General features: G+C 48.1%; 1 protein-coding gene across 1 annotated transcript in view; it reads left to right on the plus strand.

Moving 5' to 3' along the window:
• The first annotated feature begins 8 nt into the window (after window positions 1–8).
• Window positions 9–14,655, plus strand: part of LOC115322218 (pancreatic lipase-related protein 2-like) — a 42,526-nt gene continuing 27,879 nt past the window's right edge. Inside the window, exons 1-3 of the mRNA XM_042292543.1 lie at window positions 9–65; window positions 264–389; window positions 4,871–5,170. Coding sequence (XP_042148477.1) covers window positions 9–65; window positions 264–389; window positions 4,871–5,170 — 483 coding nt within the window. The remainder of the gene's footprint in view (window positions 66–263; window positions 390–4,870; window positions 5,171–14,655) is intronic.

Genomic DNA, 14,655 nt, shown 5'->3' on the forward strand with positions numbered 1-14,655 from the left:
AAAAAAAAATGTATAAACTCGCGCTTAAACCAGTGCCTAAATATTATCCGGTTGAATTCAGGAAAGTGTGTTTTATCCAGTCAGTAGAGAGAAGAAAGGGAAAAAAAAGGTTGGAAAGATGTTCGGTTGTGTACATAGCAAAATTTATAGCCGTCAACATAAGACGTTCAAATTTACAAATCCTTATGAGACATTTTACGAAACTTTTTTTTTTTCACACTCAGCATTAAACTTATCTATACGTTTATTTCTATCGCTTACAGGACCCAGAAACGAGCTCTCGTTCAAAACAAACTCTCGAAGGGAGCTTCACACGGTTCCTCGGAGCGTTTCTAGAGCTCCTCGAGGGTGTACTTCCAGGAAATTTCTGGGGCGCCATTTTCCCAAAGGTTAGTTCTCGAGCGAACTTACACATATACGTAATGGTAAGGTCGAAAATACCTTACGCAAAAAAAAATTTGTACGCAAATGAATAGCGCGTCTCCGCAATTTCGAAACGCGGTTTGGGTTAGGCAAGTACGCAGTTACGATGACGTCATTTCTTCGCGTACACAAAGCTTTTTCGTAAGCTATTCCAAAACTCGCTAAAGTACGCAATACACTTCCTATCTTAAGACTTATTCGTCTTTACATTATGTGATCTAATATGGCGACCATGAATGCAAGTGGTTTTGTGAACAACAGTTCATCAGGTTTAATATGTACAGTGCGCCGATCACTACATCACGCGGGTCCAGATTGATTTATGTTTCCTGGTTGCGATGACAGTGATTTACTAAACTGAAGATGATCTTTTTGTAGTGTACCTTTGGTTTCAAAATAAACGCAAATAATAAAAATACAACTTGAAGTATAAAAAAAAAAAAAACGCGGTAGTAACACGTCGGCGTTCTTGCTGCCGACGTATTTCGTCTGCGTGTCATCTGCTTTCTTTCGCTGATCGGCTACCTACCGAGGCAGAGCCGTGTATTGGGAGAGATTGCCATTCATTGGTTTTAATAGGCAAACATCTCGTGGCGAACCACAAGCCGCGAAACAGCCACTAGCGGTGGTCCCGTGCTCTAAAAATGTGACATGACTAATTTAGGCCGTTTTAGCGACGCGAGACTAAAAAGGTATAACTCTTGCTGACTGAAAACACGTCGAACGTGAGGTTTTCGCGTCCATACTCAATGGTAGAATAAACAAGCATGCACTCCAAACCAGAGAAAACTGTGAAATAGTAATAATAATTGTGGTGTGTATGTTTATACAGCCTAAAACTTACATCCCTGTCGGACGGGAAAGTAAATGTCATTTTGATCGAATGTCATTCACCGCTCGGCGAATCAGCTCGTGATCCTGGTTCTGCACGTGGCGCGTTCACGCGCGGCGTGGCGTTTGAAGCACGGGTATTGGCCAAGCTGTAATGTCATTTTGCTTAAATGTCATTTAACGTGCCCGTCTGACAGAGGTATTAGTCTGCCTCAACGGGCGACGTGTTTCCCAGCTGTAGATGAGAAATTTCGCCAGTTCAGTACAACCGCTAGCCTGGGGTCATAATTGTCCACCACGCAGTAATAATAATAATAATAATAATAATAATTATTATTATTATTTATTTTTTTGGCTTAAGAGAGTTGTGGCACCCCGGAAAGGGCGACAGCCCGTACCAAGGAGCATGGGCGTGCCAACCGTGGGGCAAGGGGGGCGCTTGCCCCCCCCCCCCCCCCCAATTCTCGGAATGGGGGGGGCAAGGCATGTGTTTTGCCCCCCCCCCCCCCCCCCCCCCTGAAACGGCCGCCACTGGGCAGGGCAAAAACTGGCCGGCGGCGCCCAAGGAATACCAAGGGCACTGGCCCCCGACCCGCGGGGCCATATTTTTAACGCGCGGGTGGTACAAACCCTAGCAACGGCGCTCACGCCGGATTGGCTGGTTCGTGGAGCCTTGCTCCACGAACAAGGCTCCACGGTCCCTTTGCGGAATCCATCCGCGAAACGTGGGCCGGACGGGCCGCCCGGAGCAGGATCCGGAAAGACGCCTTAACCGATTACACCGTCCCGTTCACAGGTTTCGACGAACTCAATTTTTCGACCAGCTCTCTGTGTACTGTCAGTTTCGAATACTCTTAACGTTGCGCGTCTTGTCAGCTTGCAAGGTTGAAATGTTGTCCTGGGTAGTAGAAGGTTGCTGGTCTGATCCCCGCTTCTGACCCAATTTTTCGATAGCTCACGCTCCCTTTTAACTTGTAAAACGTCTAAAAAACGAGGACACGATGAAGACCAGGCAGGACCAAGCGCTAACCTACAACTGAACGTTTATTGGAACACACTTACTATTTATTTGTACACAAATTCAGGCTTCCGACACAAAAGGCAAACTCTTTCTCAGTTATTTAAGTGCACTGACGGTGCACTTACGCAGCTATCCTCGCCCTTTACTCGAATGCAGTTTTTTACTATTTTTTATTTTTTTTTGGTTTTGTCAAGATTTGGCGCACAGAGACACCTATCACAGTGAATTGCTAGATTACCCGGGGGGGAACTTCTAACAGATAGAGCATGCTGGTGTGCCCTGTCGTTGATGAACCTCCCCTTTTGCCTATATACGCTTTTCCGCAAGTCATAGGTATTCCGTAGACAAATGACGTTGCGCATTTTATATACTGCGCGGAGTGTTTTTTAGGCTGTGGGACAGCTCGTGAACGGAGGAGATTACCACTGGTCTCGTCTTCTTTCTCTGGTCGGCCGCTTTTCCTCCGTTTCTTTTTTTTTTTTTAACATTTGAAACCAGTGTTTCTGCATCTTTTTTCAAAAAACGCTCTGGATAGCACGCCGTTTTAAGGCGTCGCACCTAATCAAGAAAGCTGTCACCCGTGTTATGCCTACGCGACTTGTCTAGGGAGGCTCCCATCAACGACGTCACAATCCCTCGTTTCAGTAATTTGGAGTGGGCAGACGAAAAAGGCAAAACGTCTTTCTCCGAGCGTGGCTGGTACTTCCAGTATACGTGGTTCTTGTCGAAGTGCAGGTTTGTATCCAAGAACTGCAGCCGTTTTGACACCATCATTTTGTAGGTGAAGGTGAAGCCACGCGATTTAGAGGAAAAAAAAAATCTGTATTGTTCTATTGATACTGTCGTCGTTACAAACATGGGGCCTCACCTTCACCAGCCAAACTATGGTGCCGAAACGGCTGCAGTTCTTGGATTTAAAGTTGCACTTCGACAAGGACCACGTATTCTGGAAGTACCAGTCACGCTTGAGGAAAGGCATTTTGCCTTTTTCGTCTGCCCAGTTCAAATTAGTGAAACAAGAAACTCGGTCGTCGTTGTGTAGAGCCTCCCTAGACAAGTCGTGTAGGCATAATATGAGCGAAAGCTTTCTTGATCAGGTGGGACACTTTAGAACGGCGGGCTATCCAGAGCGTTTTTTTTTTAAGAAGTTGGAGAAACCTTGGTTTCCAAGGTTGAAAAAAGACATGGAGGGGAAGCGGCCGACCAGAGAAAAAAGACAAGACCGGTGGTAGTCCCCTCCATCCACGGGCTGTCCCACAGTCTAAAAAGAGTCGCCGCACAATTTGAGGTGCCCGTGATGTTCTCTGCGCCGTCAAAATTGTCCAGTCTGTGCTCAAGAGTTAACAACAACAAAAAAAAAGCTGAGGCTTGCTCCAAGAAACACGCCGCGCAGTACATAAAATGCGCAACGTCAGTTGTCTACGAAATACCTATGACTCGCGGAAAAGCGATTAAAGGGCAAACAGAGAGGTGAATAAACGGCAGGGCCCGCGAGCATGCCCTAACTGTTAAAAGTCCACCATCGGGTAATCTAGCAATTCACTGTGATAGGTGTCTGTGTGCGCCTGATCTTGACGAAACCAAAAAAAAAAAAATAGTTGGAAAACTAAAAGGAAATCTGAAAGAGAATTGTTTGAGGCCTACTGCATTCGAGCAAAGGGCGAGGACAGCTGAGTAAGTGCACCGTCAGTGCACTCAAATAACTGAGAAAGAGTTTGCCTTTGTGTGTCGGGAGCCTGAATTTGTGTACAAATAGTAAGTGTGTTGCAATAAACGTTCAGTTCTAAGTTAGCGTTTTGTCCTATCTCGTCTTCCTCGTGTCCTCGTTTTTTTAGGCGCGTTACAAGTGAAACATGTACCAACAAGCCCACTAATCCATTTTACTTTTTCCCTTTCCCTACCTTTAATGCAATAACACAATAACTTTAATGCCATGACAAGAACACTCACAAACATAAATCTGTTTGCTCAAAATTAAAACTTCTACCCCAAAACAGTGCCTGAATTGAGGTGAAAATACCCGCACATGCCAAACCAGTAAGAAGGACGAGCGGTGACGCTCTAATTATTTAATAATATAATAATATATATACTGCACGCTGCACTCTAAAAAAAGACTGAGCTCACTTTTCTTCTGAATACGAGGCAACGAATCATGGCAAACAATACCAAGATCGCCCTTCCCCATTTGCCAGAGAAAGGGAATGGCGAAGCTTAGAATACGTTAAAACTTTGGTTTGGGCTTGTTGGTCCATGGTAGGTATAAGGTTTAAAAGCGCAAACAGACAGGGACAATAGAAAATAACACAACCGACAGGGACAAGGCGCTTTTAAACCTTATACCTACCATGGACGGTTCTGGCAAAAGGTTCGATACTCGCAGGGACAATGCGAATGACGTTTCACTTGCCCATCGTCCCTGCGCACATCGCAGTTTTTAAACCTAGTCGTATCCTGAGCCTCGCCTTTTGCTGGGATGCAAACAATAGTTCGTGTGTTTTAGTATACACCACGGGGAAAAGCCACCGCGTGCATTTCCGAGAAGGTGCAAGAAACAAATGGTTAAGCAAAGATGCGACCCAACTCTCGTTTCAGATAGTGGACAGCAGCGGCGATTACGTCTGCTACGCTTACGTCGGCTGCTTCACATCTGACGACGGACTAACTCTCCCGACTTGTCTTCCGGATGACCCCGACAAAGTGAAGACGGCATTTCTTTTGTATTCCCGAAGCAACCGTCAGTCGCCGGTGACTTTGGACTACAAATCGGGATGCGCCAACACGACGCTGACTCAGTTCGACATTCGGAGACCCCTCGTGATAGTGGTGCACGGATGGCTCAGGAATTCCAACACAGCGTACCTTCCAGAAACCAAGGATGCGCTCCTTGAAAAGGTTTAAGCACTTTTTTTTAGTACTTCTATACTGTGTTTTACTTGTAGTTCTACCCCCGCCGAGGCTGCGATCCAAAGGAGCCAATCACGCACATAAATCTGTGCGTGATTGAATCCATCAGAAAAACTCTCTCATGGAGCCAATCAGGCACACGTCTAACTGAGCCAATCACCGTCTAAACCAATCACGTACAGAAAAAGCGCAGGATCGCGATACATTCACCGTGCGTGATTGCTTTAGTCGCTGGAGGCAACCACACAAAAGCGACGATGCACGATGCACTTTTCTCGCTGCTTGATTGGGCGCGTTAAGTCCGTGCTCCGGAGCGTGAGAGTTTGGCGCTCCTTTCACTAAACGGACAGGAGTGCCACCGGAGACTGACACTCGAGCGCGCTCTTCGTGCACCGAGAATTTCTCGGAGCGCGAGTGACTTCTTCGCGCTCCGTGACGTCAAGTAAACAAACACGATTGCTGCGCTGCTGTTGAGACCGTTGAGACGAAAGGTGTAGCCGGACCGCTGCCCTTTTTCAGTTGATTAGTGCTTAGTCCAGCAGGTAAAAACGATTTGATTTGAAAGTCAAGACAGAAATTAGCGTTCCGAAAAAGGTTTGTTCATGCATGCATCTCGCCTGAAAAAGAAATTCATCTATCAAACGGTAGCGTGCCGATAGCACAGTGACAAAAAAGTTGTCGAGATGAGGAGACATGCGGATCGCTCTGCCCCTCTTATAATGCTCAGCCCAGCGAATAAATATACTTCGATTTGAAAACCGAAACCTAAGCGAGCGTTGAGGAAAACGTTGGTTCGTGCGTCTTGCCTAAAAACGAATTGATCTATCTAACGAGCGTGCCGATAGCTGGGCGACAGAAAACTTGTCCGCTGCCCTGCTTAGAATGCGTAGCCCAGCCGCAGCGAATTAAGATACTTAGATTGCAAAGCCGAAATATCAGTTAGCGTTGTAGGAAAGGTTTGGTCATGCATCTCGCCTGAAAACAAATTCATCTATCGTGCGGTAGCGTGCCGACAGCTCATCGACAGAAAAGTTAAGATGGGAAGACAGTCGGAACGCTGCTGCTTAGCCCAGCGAATCAATATACTTTGATTGGAAAGCCGAAACATATCAGCTGAGTGTTGCGGAAAAGGTTTGCTCATTCATGCCGCTCAAAAACGAATTGACTTGCAATCGAACGACGGTGTGCCGGTATGGGCGTAGCTTCCGTCTGGCATCGCGAGGGGGAACCACGGAATCTCTGACAAATTTGAGGGTTTTTGCGTCGACGAGCGGGTTCAAGAATGTTGTCTTTCATTTAAATCGCAAGAGAAGGCATGGTCAATAAATAGATCGGCCAAGGTAACTTTCCACATATGTGCATGAAGTGAGCTTTTAAAACGTCCGTAGAAACATCATAACGTCCCCGTCTCTTTTGCTTTAAACTCTGATGCTCCACATGGGCATAATTAATTTATCTTCGAAATAATTTCGGCTTCTGCCACCCGTATCCAGAAGAAGCCGGGTTCGTCATAACCGTGCGGCCGGAAGGAGCTCGTGGGGCTCGTCGATAGTTTCGGGGCGCGTTCCAAAATGGCACTCGATCTCACTCTATAGGGTAAAGGGCCTGTACCTTAGCGTGCGAAAACCTACCCGCGTCCAGCGTTCTTCTATTTTTGTTGTCACATGACATAATCCGCCAGGGGAACTCGGATCCATGCGACTAGATTTCGAACGCAGCATCGGCGTGTCACGCTTAAGTACGCCATACGTCGTTTAGTTGCTGCTCTCGGAATATAAAACTCGGAGCCTCTGAGTAGGAGTAAAGGAGCGCGGACTTAACGCGCCCATTGGCTGAATCAGATCGTAGCCTCGGGCGCGGTCAGGCTTAATTTTCTCTCACCTTCTTTTTCGAGGCCCCGGCTTCGAAGGATGGTCTTATCACTGCGGATTTAAAAACGCTTTGTCGCGCACCAGTCTAGCAACTGTGGGCGCGCCTTAGCAATTCCTAGACTGTGACGATCTGCACCAACGTGCTTAGATTTATCACGGCAAGCTTACACTCTAAAAAATGTTTGTGCGTCTACTTTCACGTACAACACTCGGAGAACCAATCACCGCAACTTACGGAGGCAGCTCAGCGAATGACAGTGCCGAAACATATGTTTAGACCAAAAAACGCAGTCTGAGTTGTGACATTAAGCAATGTAAAACGTCACGCTTGCATTGCTTAATGTCACAACTCAGACTGCGTTTTTTGGTCTAAACATATGTTTCGCCGTCGTCATTCGCTGAGCTGCCTTGGTAAGTTGCGGTGATTGGCTCTCCGAGTGTTGTGCGGGAAAGCAGACTCACGGGCATTTTTTGGAGTGTATCACGAAAGAGCGGCGTTTCAAAACGGTTGTTCTCTGTTGCCTGTACGCGAATTCCGGTACGGGCGGATAGCGTTCTTATCAGACGACGACACGAGCTGACGGGACCAATCAGAGAGCGTCAAAAGCGCACCGTCATGGTGTTTGTTATGTTTCTGTACATGTTCGATCATCGCTGAACCGCATAAACAGAAACGACCTATAATGATTTGCGTTCTTTACGCTGCTTGATTGGTACCATTACCTCGTATAGCCGGCTGCGCCAGGACTTCTTGAACCAAGTATTATAAGCGGACCGCTTTCGAATGACGCTCTTTTCGCGTAAGCTTTTCGGCAAGCTTAATACTTACCATAAAAAAAGACGCAATATTGACTCACCTTCCAGCACAGGCAATATGCACCCAACGTTCCACAGGTTCCGGCACTTTTGCCCATAGGGCGGGCTGATATCATATCAAGCGCCACCGAAAGCGTGTAAAGCGCCACGAAGAGGTGCCAGGCTTTCTAGAAGGCTTGACAACTTACTTCGGTCTATAGTAGCGTTGATCTGCACACTGCACACACCAAGAGCAAGATTGCGACGCCCACAGATCATACTTACAAACGATGCACGTTGGGCATTGCCTGGCTTGCTCCATCGGATACTACAGCATCGGCTGCTGCCGTACTTAAAGGGATGCTCGACCGAAATTTTGGTTTTAGAAAACAATGCAGAAGCCCTAGGCGGGAAGGTACAAACCCGAAAGCAGCACCCGTAAAGCGATATCTTCATCGGATGGTCGTATATTTGGGAAAGAACAGCGCGCTTGAACAAGGCCAAAAAGGCCGTCGCGGTTCTCGTTTCCTCCTCTTCTCACTTTGACTCCGCGAGGACTTCCAGTGGGAAAGAAGCAAGGCCGTTTCGCCGCCTCCTCAACTGTCCTTCAGGAAACGCGACGTCGCGATTCTCACTCAATCGCATCCTTATTTTACAAAAATACGGCCATCCGTTCGAGATATCGCCTCATGAGTGGTGTGTTGGGGTTTTTGGCGCCCGTTGAACACTCCTGCCACCTTATTTTGCGAAATCCAAAATTTCGGTTCAGCATCTCTTTAAAGTGAAATGGAGCATCGCAAACGTCCAGGTGGCGATGTGATCGTAGACGGGAAGAGCAATCAATCTGAGAGATAAATCACAATGTCTCGTTCTTCTCAGAGAGCATCCGGCATGGAACGGCAGCCGCTCGCGTTTTATAGCCACTCGTGTGCAGGATAGCACGTTGCAGGCAGTGGTGTGCACGTTCCTGGAAAAAGAACAAAAGTTCGAGCCTCGTTCCTTCAGACTTTTGGAACGCGTTTCCCTTACAAATGCCATACGTGAAAAAGGAACTTGTACCCGTTAAAGTTAAGAAAATGAAACCTATCGTTACATATACGTTACATTCGTATTTTGCTGATTACCATATTTAGTTAGATCAAGCAAAGTTTTCTTTTTTTTTTTTTTGCTATCCCATCAAATGGCAACATACGTATTTGAATGTCGTGATGGAACGGCACCAGGAGAAGAAGACAAGCTGAAGCAGGGTTTTATTTGTTGAAATATTCTCCTTTAAAAATGTCAGGTTTCAATCATATTTTGTTGTGGGCGATTCAGAGGAGCCAAATGTAGTTACCTCACATTGCACGAGCGTTTTACAACAACCTCACACGTTTCAATTTAAGAAACTCCCGTCTTTTAACTTAACGGCAGTTGCTTCTCGATGTTGCTGTCCGCAAGACGAGCAAGCGAAGAAGATGGTAGGGAGATTGGGAGGTCCGTTTTGAAAACTACACGTCCTTCTTCGTGAAGGCTGGATTCGCTCTTCAGTTTGGTAGTGAGGGACAAAGGGACAAGAAATAACGATTAATTTTTTAGTATATATTAAATGATGGATTTTCGGGATACAACGATGCTTTGGATGTCAGGTAACCAGTTCGTTTGTTGTAAATGTAGGTCCCTTCGTGAAAGGTCAGTGATGGCTGTAGTCAGCCCTATACCCCTGTCAGATGGGAAAGTAAATGTCATTTTGCTCGAATGTCATTCACAGCTCGGCGAATCAGCTCGTGATGCTGGTTCAGTACGTGGCGGGTGCACGCGCAGCGTGGCGTATTAAACACGCGGATTGGCCGAGCAGTAATGTCATTTTGCTTAAAGGGGCCATGAAACGATTTTTTAACTTCTTCTTCCTTACCTGTAATCCTCAACTCAAAAGCGAACTGAGAATTCACGTGGTCGTGACACGCTAGGACACCGGTGCGATGTCTCCAAGCTTCCATAGTGCTTGTAAGCACACCGTAGAACTTGTTGGCATTCGCAAGTGATGTTAAGTTTTGTCAGGGCATTTTATTGGCCACGAACGCGAATTCAAATATTCATCGACGAAGTGCTTGTTGACGAACGCGCACGTCCGAGTGACGCAGTTCTCGTGCGCGAGCTGGGGTCGGCAGACGTCAATTTGACACGCTGACGTGCGTTTGGCACCATGGATGTATCATAGTGAAAAGGCGGAGAGTTTTTCGAGGAAAGGAGGCACGAAATAGACCGCTATATTTTCAAATGTTTTTTTACCGAAAGGCTGGCTTTTGACTTTCTCAGCTTCTTTTTTTTTTTTTTTGGACCCACCAAACGATATGCGATTAGGTAAGACCTAATTTAAATTCGTTCATCCCAGCCCAAAAATCATTTCATGACCGCTTTAAATGTCATTTAACGTGCCCGTCTGACAAGGGTGTTAGATTTCTGACTGCATGAGGATTTGTGGAAGCAAAGACAGTAGCTGAGTTCCAAACATCCCTCTTTCCCCCCCCCCCCCCCTTCGATTAAACGTTTTGCTTTTTATACCGCAGTCTCGGGCGCTAAATAAAGAATCAGCGTCCTCTAGCTCTCCTTCACCCGACTGTTACCAAGTGAGGACCACTGTCACGGTACGGTGCGGAGCGAGAGGGGAAGCGCACTCGCCGTAGACCGCAACGGGGGTTCGGACGCCCGCTATCCCACAGTACGTGGGCTCCAGGGACGGGGGGACAAAGACAGGGCACGTGACGAACAGAGCAGTAGAAACATTTAATAAAGGCTATAGTAAGATGGTGACAAAAGTGAAAGGATAATGCAGACACAGTCTCAATCAGGCGGAAGCATACGAGAAAAACTTAATAGCTATTGGCAAGACAGAGAGTACACAACAAGAGGAATGGGAGCGATACCGCACTTTGGCGCAGTCCGGCACGACGAGGCTCGCAGAGGCGTGGACGCACCTGAGGTCGGTCGCTTGCGACGGGCTCTGTCTGGACGTGGCCGCGGTGCGCCAGAGGCGGGGGTTGTTGGCTTTAGACGCTGTCGCGTCACGGACGGTCGACGCACTGGGGAAGTCCGGCAGAGGAAGGCCGCACAGGGTTGGAGCACAGAAGTAGCTGACGTTCAGTGTCCAGACGGGTCTCCCCCTTTACCGCGGTGCCCGAGGCTACGCCCGGAGCCGACAGGAAGAGCGGGTTGCGCTCTCGAACCTCCCAAGTCGACTACCGCGCCGTTTCCCAGTTTCAACCGAACGGCGCTCTTTCCGAACAAAGTAAACAAAACACACCCGCTCCCCTACAATCGTAATACGCTCACACACACACAAAAAAAAGGACTGTCACAGCGGCGAAGACACTCGTTGCCCCAGCTCCAAAGTCAATACCAAAAACGCTCAACTGGGGCATCTGGCAAACTCATTTCCGAATTCCACGAAGTGGTACCGTGCCCCCAGCATCGGGCAAAGCGTCCCCCGAATGAGAGTCGAAGAGGTCATAAACAAGAGGGTCCCAGTCGGGACCGGCGAGGTGCTAACTAGCGCCAACCAGGGAGTGTCACACCACCCGCGGCGACCTCATGGCCCTGCAGGCAGCCGACGGGGCGCCCTTTACAATACGCGTGGCCCGGCGGGACGAGGCGGGTTTTTGTGACAACCACACAAAATAAACCCTAGGATAAGTAAGAACGTTAACGAGATCCTGCTCATTGTAAATATATTGTTTTTATACTTTCCGAATTTCCCTCTTAGAAATAAAATACATATTACCCCGCTGGACGAAAAAAAAAAAAAGGAACTCCTTTCCTCTTCTCGTTTTAGTGAAAATGTAATGAGTTCCCGTTCCAGTTCCACCGATGAAAAATGGAACGGCGGTGTTCCTTCTTTCCTCCTAAAAAGAACGCGTTCCAGGAACGCCGTTCCGTACAACACTGGTTGCAAGCGCGCTCGGGCTTTTACATTTAATTTATATTTCCGTTCATTTTCAACATGCACCCTCGCAACAAGCTTACTCCAATAGCTCTTCCATGAAAGTATGAAAATATACGCGCCAAAGAACTAGGAAAATATTAACCTCGAGCACGTAGGTCAGCCGCCCCAATTACTGGAACTGCACTACCTTGCCCAGCTGCACCCAATGTCGCGCAGCTGCAGCATTCCCGCTTCAAAAACATCAATGGGAAAAAAGGACAAACCCGAGCTCTGTCTGTGTGCATCTATACTCGTTCCACGTCCATCTTCGGGCCTTTTTAATTATCAGAAATGCAGAACCAACTCGGACAAGTTCCAAGGATACTAAAGCTCGCTCTTCTCTCTTAAATAAATACATAGTCAAGTTTGCGCACAATATCTCGAAGAAACGTCCGCGTGTTCATTGTCGCGCGCAGCATCTGGGAGCTAATATTACATTATTTTATAACGAGCGGGAACTCAACGAAGGAGACGAAGCCAACATACGTTACCATCTCGAAACATTCAACTAACATTCTCGTACGTCCTCGTACTCGAAAGCCCTCCCCGTTTCGTTTCGATCTGGATGAGCATCGTACCGGCGTGTACGACCACGTGTAGGACGACCGCGTGATACGCGTCAAGGACCCCGCAGGCTGGCAGAGATACAGCTGCGTTAACTGAATTTCTCGCCTACAGCTGAGACGCCAGACGCCCATTCAAGCTGACTTCCGGCTGTCCGAACATCCGCGCAACACAATTTCTGTTATTACGATGTTCGCCGCAGGCAGGATGACGTAATTATCTGCGGCGTCTTGGAAGCTTCATGCGTGCTTCGGACATGTTCTGCCGACAGTGTTTGTTCGATAGATGTGACCGTTATATTGCCGCGCGCGCATCTGGCCAAGTAGGCAGCCCGCGTGTGGCCTAACAGTTCTTGCGCCTGGCTCCCACGCGAAAAGCCAGGGCTCGATTCCTGGGAGCGACGCATCTTTTGTTTATTTTTGCAATTTAGTGTTCTGGTAAATTCGAGAATCCTGTTGCTTGTTCGAGGTCCGAAGGCTCTACGCGTCGAACCTTCTATACGGCCCATCATTCCAGAAGCCCGCGCGTGTGCATAAGGGGCTTCGCGTAATGACTCAAAGTCAGTTTCACCTCAGTATTCGATCCTGCTGTTTCGCCACCTTCGACGCCCGCGACGCTTTTTTGTTATCTTTTTTCCTTTGTTTTCGGCAGAAGTTCGCCCCATTAAACGTTTAGTTTCCTCAGTTATCCTTTGTTTCATTACCTCTTCATCCGTGACATTTTGGTGGAGGTGCGGCGTAACGCAAGTCTGTGCGGCGCTCCGCTCGGAGGTCCCGCAGTGCGAGTCCGAACCCAAGCCCCCGAGAACCCAACGAAGAAAAGACCGAGACCCGATCAAGTCGCCGCAACCTAGGCGTACCCCCGGAACTTGGACCGCTGCCGGACAGTTACCGAAACCGACGATGAACACCACGTCGCAGCAACACGGAACGCCACCGACGTCCATTGTCTACGTGCAGGCCCCACAAAGGACGCCGCCAAATTTCAGTAGACATCTTCATGAAGATGTAAACGACTGGTTGAGCCAGTACGAACGCGTCGCACGGTTCAGCGGATGGGGCCCTGAGCAAAGCCTGCAAAACGTCTACTTCGCTCTGGAAGGCACTGCATGCACCTGATTCGAGAATAACGAAGCGTCGATTTCGTCGTGGAAAGAGTTCCAGGCCGAGCTTCGACGCACCTTTGCCAGCCAGCAGCGACGTCAGCGGGCCAAAGAACTTCTTCAAGCAAGAAGCCAAAGGCCAAACAAGAGCGTCAAAAGTTTCGTCGAAGACGTTCTCCGCCTCGTTCTAAGGCATGCCCACGATGATGTGATATAATGAAACCTTTTCGGTGCACAAGGTACATTTGTTAGTGCGGTATACTGTAGGATAAATGGCATGTAAGAGGCTGAGGTAGGGGAAAGTGTTTGTTACGTGCGCCAACCTACAGCGTCCTCTCTCGTTAGAGCTTTGTGCGGCGATTCAATCGGAGATGTTGAAGGATGTCATGATAGGTAAGGGGGATCGGGATGGGGACCAAAGATGGGTCTTCCTGTTGTGGCGGGGCCCGGAAGGTTAAAGCTCGGGCTGATGCATGTGCGCGTTCGTACCCGCTGAGGGAATTATACTGTAGGGAGTTGTTCAGGGGGGTGATTAGTTAAAATTCGGTGAGCAAATCTGGAGAGGCGGCCATTGTCAAAACTACGGCAAGCCGCCTGCGAGCCAGTAATTATTGAAAGAGATATTATAGCTGGGGTGGACGTCATAGCGAGCGCTATCGCCGCTTCTTCTGCTTCAAGCGGGAGGGAGGTAGGAACGGTCGCGGTGGTCACTTCCCGCATGTGTTCGTCGATTACGCTGACGGCCATGGTCAGTCGACCCAGATAACTGGCGGCGTCAGTGTATCTGACGTGGCGAGTATATTGAAGTTTCTTCTGAAGAACGCGGGCACGAGCCTGTCGTTTTCCCTGATGTCTTTGTTTGTTTGTTTGTTTTATTTTGGACACAGTGTCACAAGGAGAAAGGACAAAAGTCAGATAAGCTCTGCCTGACGAGGCCCAGTCCCCTCAGTACACTGCATCAGCAGTCAAGAGAAAAAACAAATTCAAAACATGGAACTTGGGGTGCATGTTTTTTGGGTATTGGGGCAGCAGAAATTTTAGAGAGATAAGCAGCAGTGAGGGGAATCGTTTCACTGTGGCCCAAGGTTTGAATTAGATAGACCAGACGAGTTAGAACCAACCTGTTTGCAGGTGTTAGCTTGAGATGTTTGCGTTGACTTACGAGGTGTGCTTCAATGTG

Source organism: Ixodes scapularis, unplaced genomic scaffold, assembly GCF_016920785.2.
Source record: "Ixodes scapularis isolate PalLabHiFi unplaced genomic scaffold, ASM1692078v2 PGA_scaffold3__209_contigs__length_174095766, whole genome shotgun sequence".
Taxonomy (NCBI): Eukaryota; Metazoa; Arthropoda; class Arachnida; order Ixodida; family Ixodidae; genus Ixodes; species Ixodes scapularis.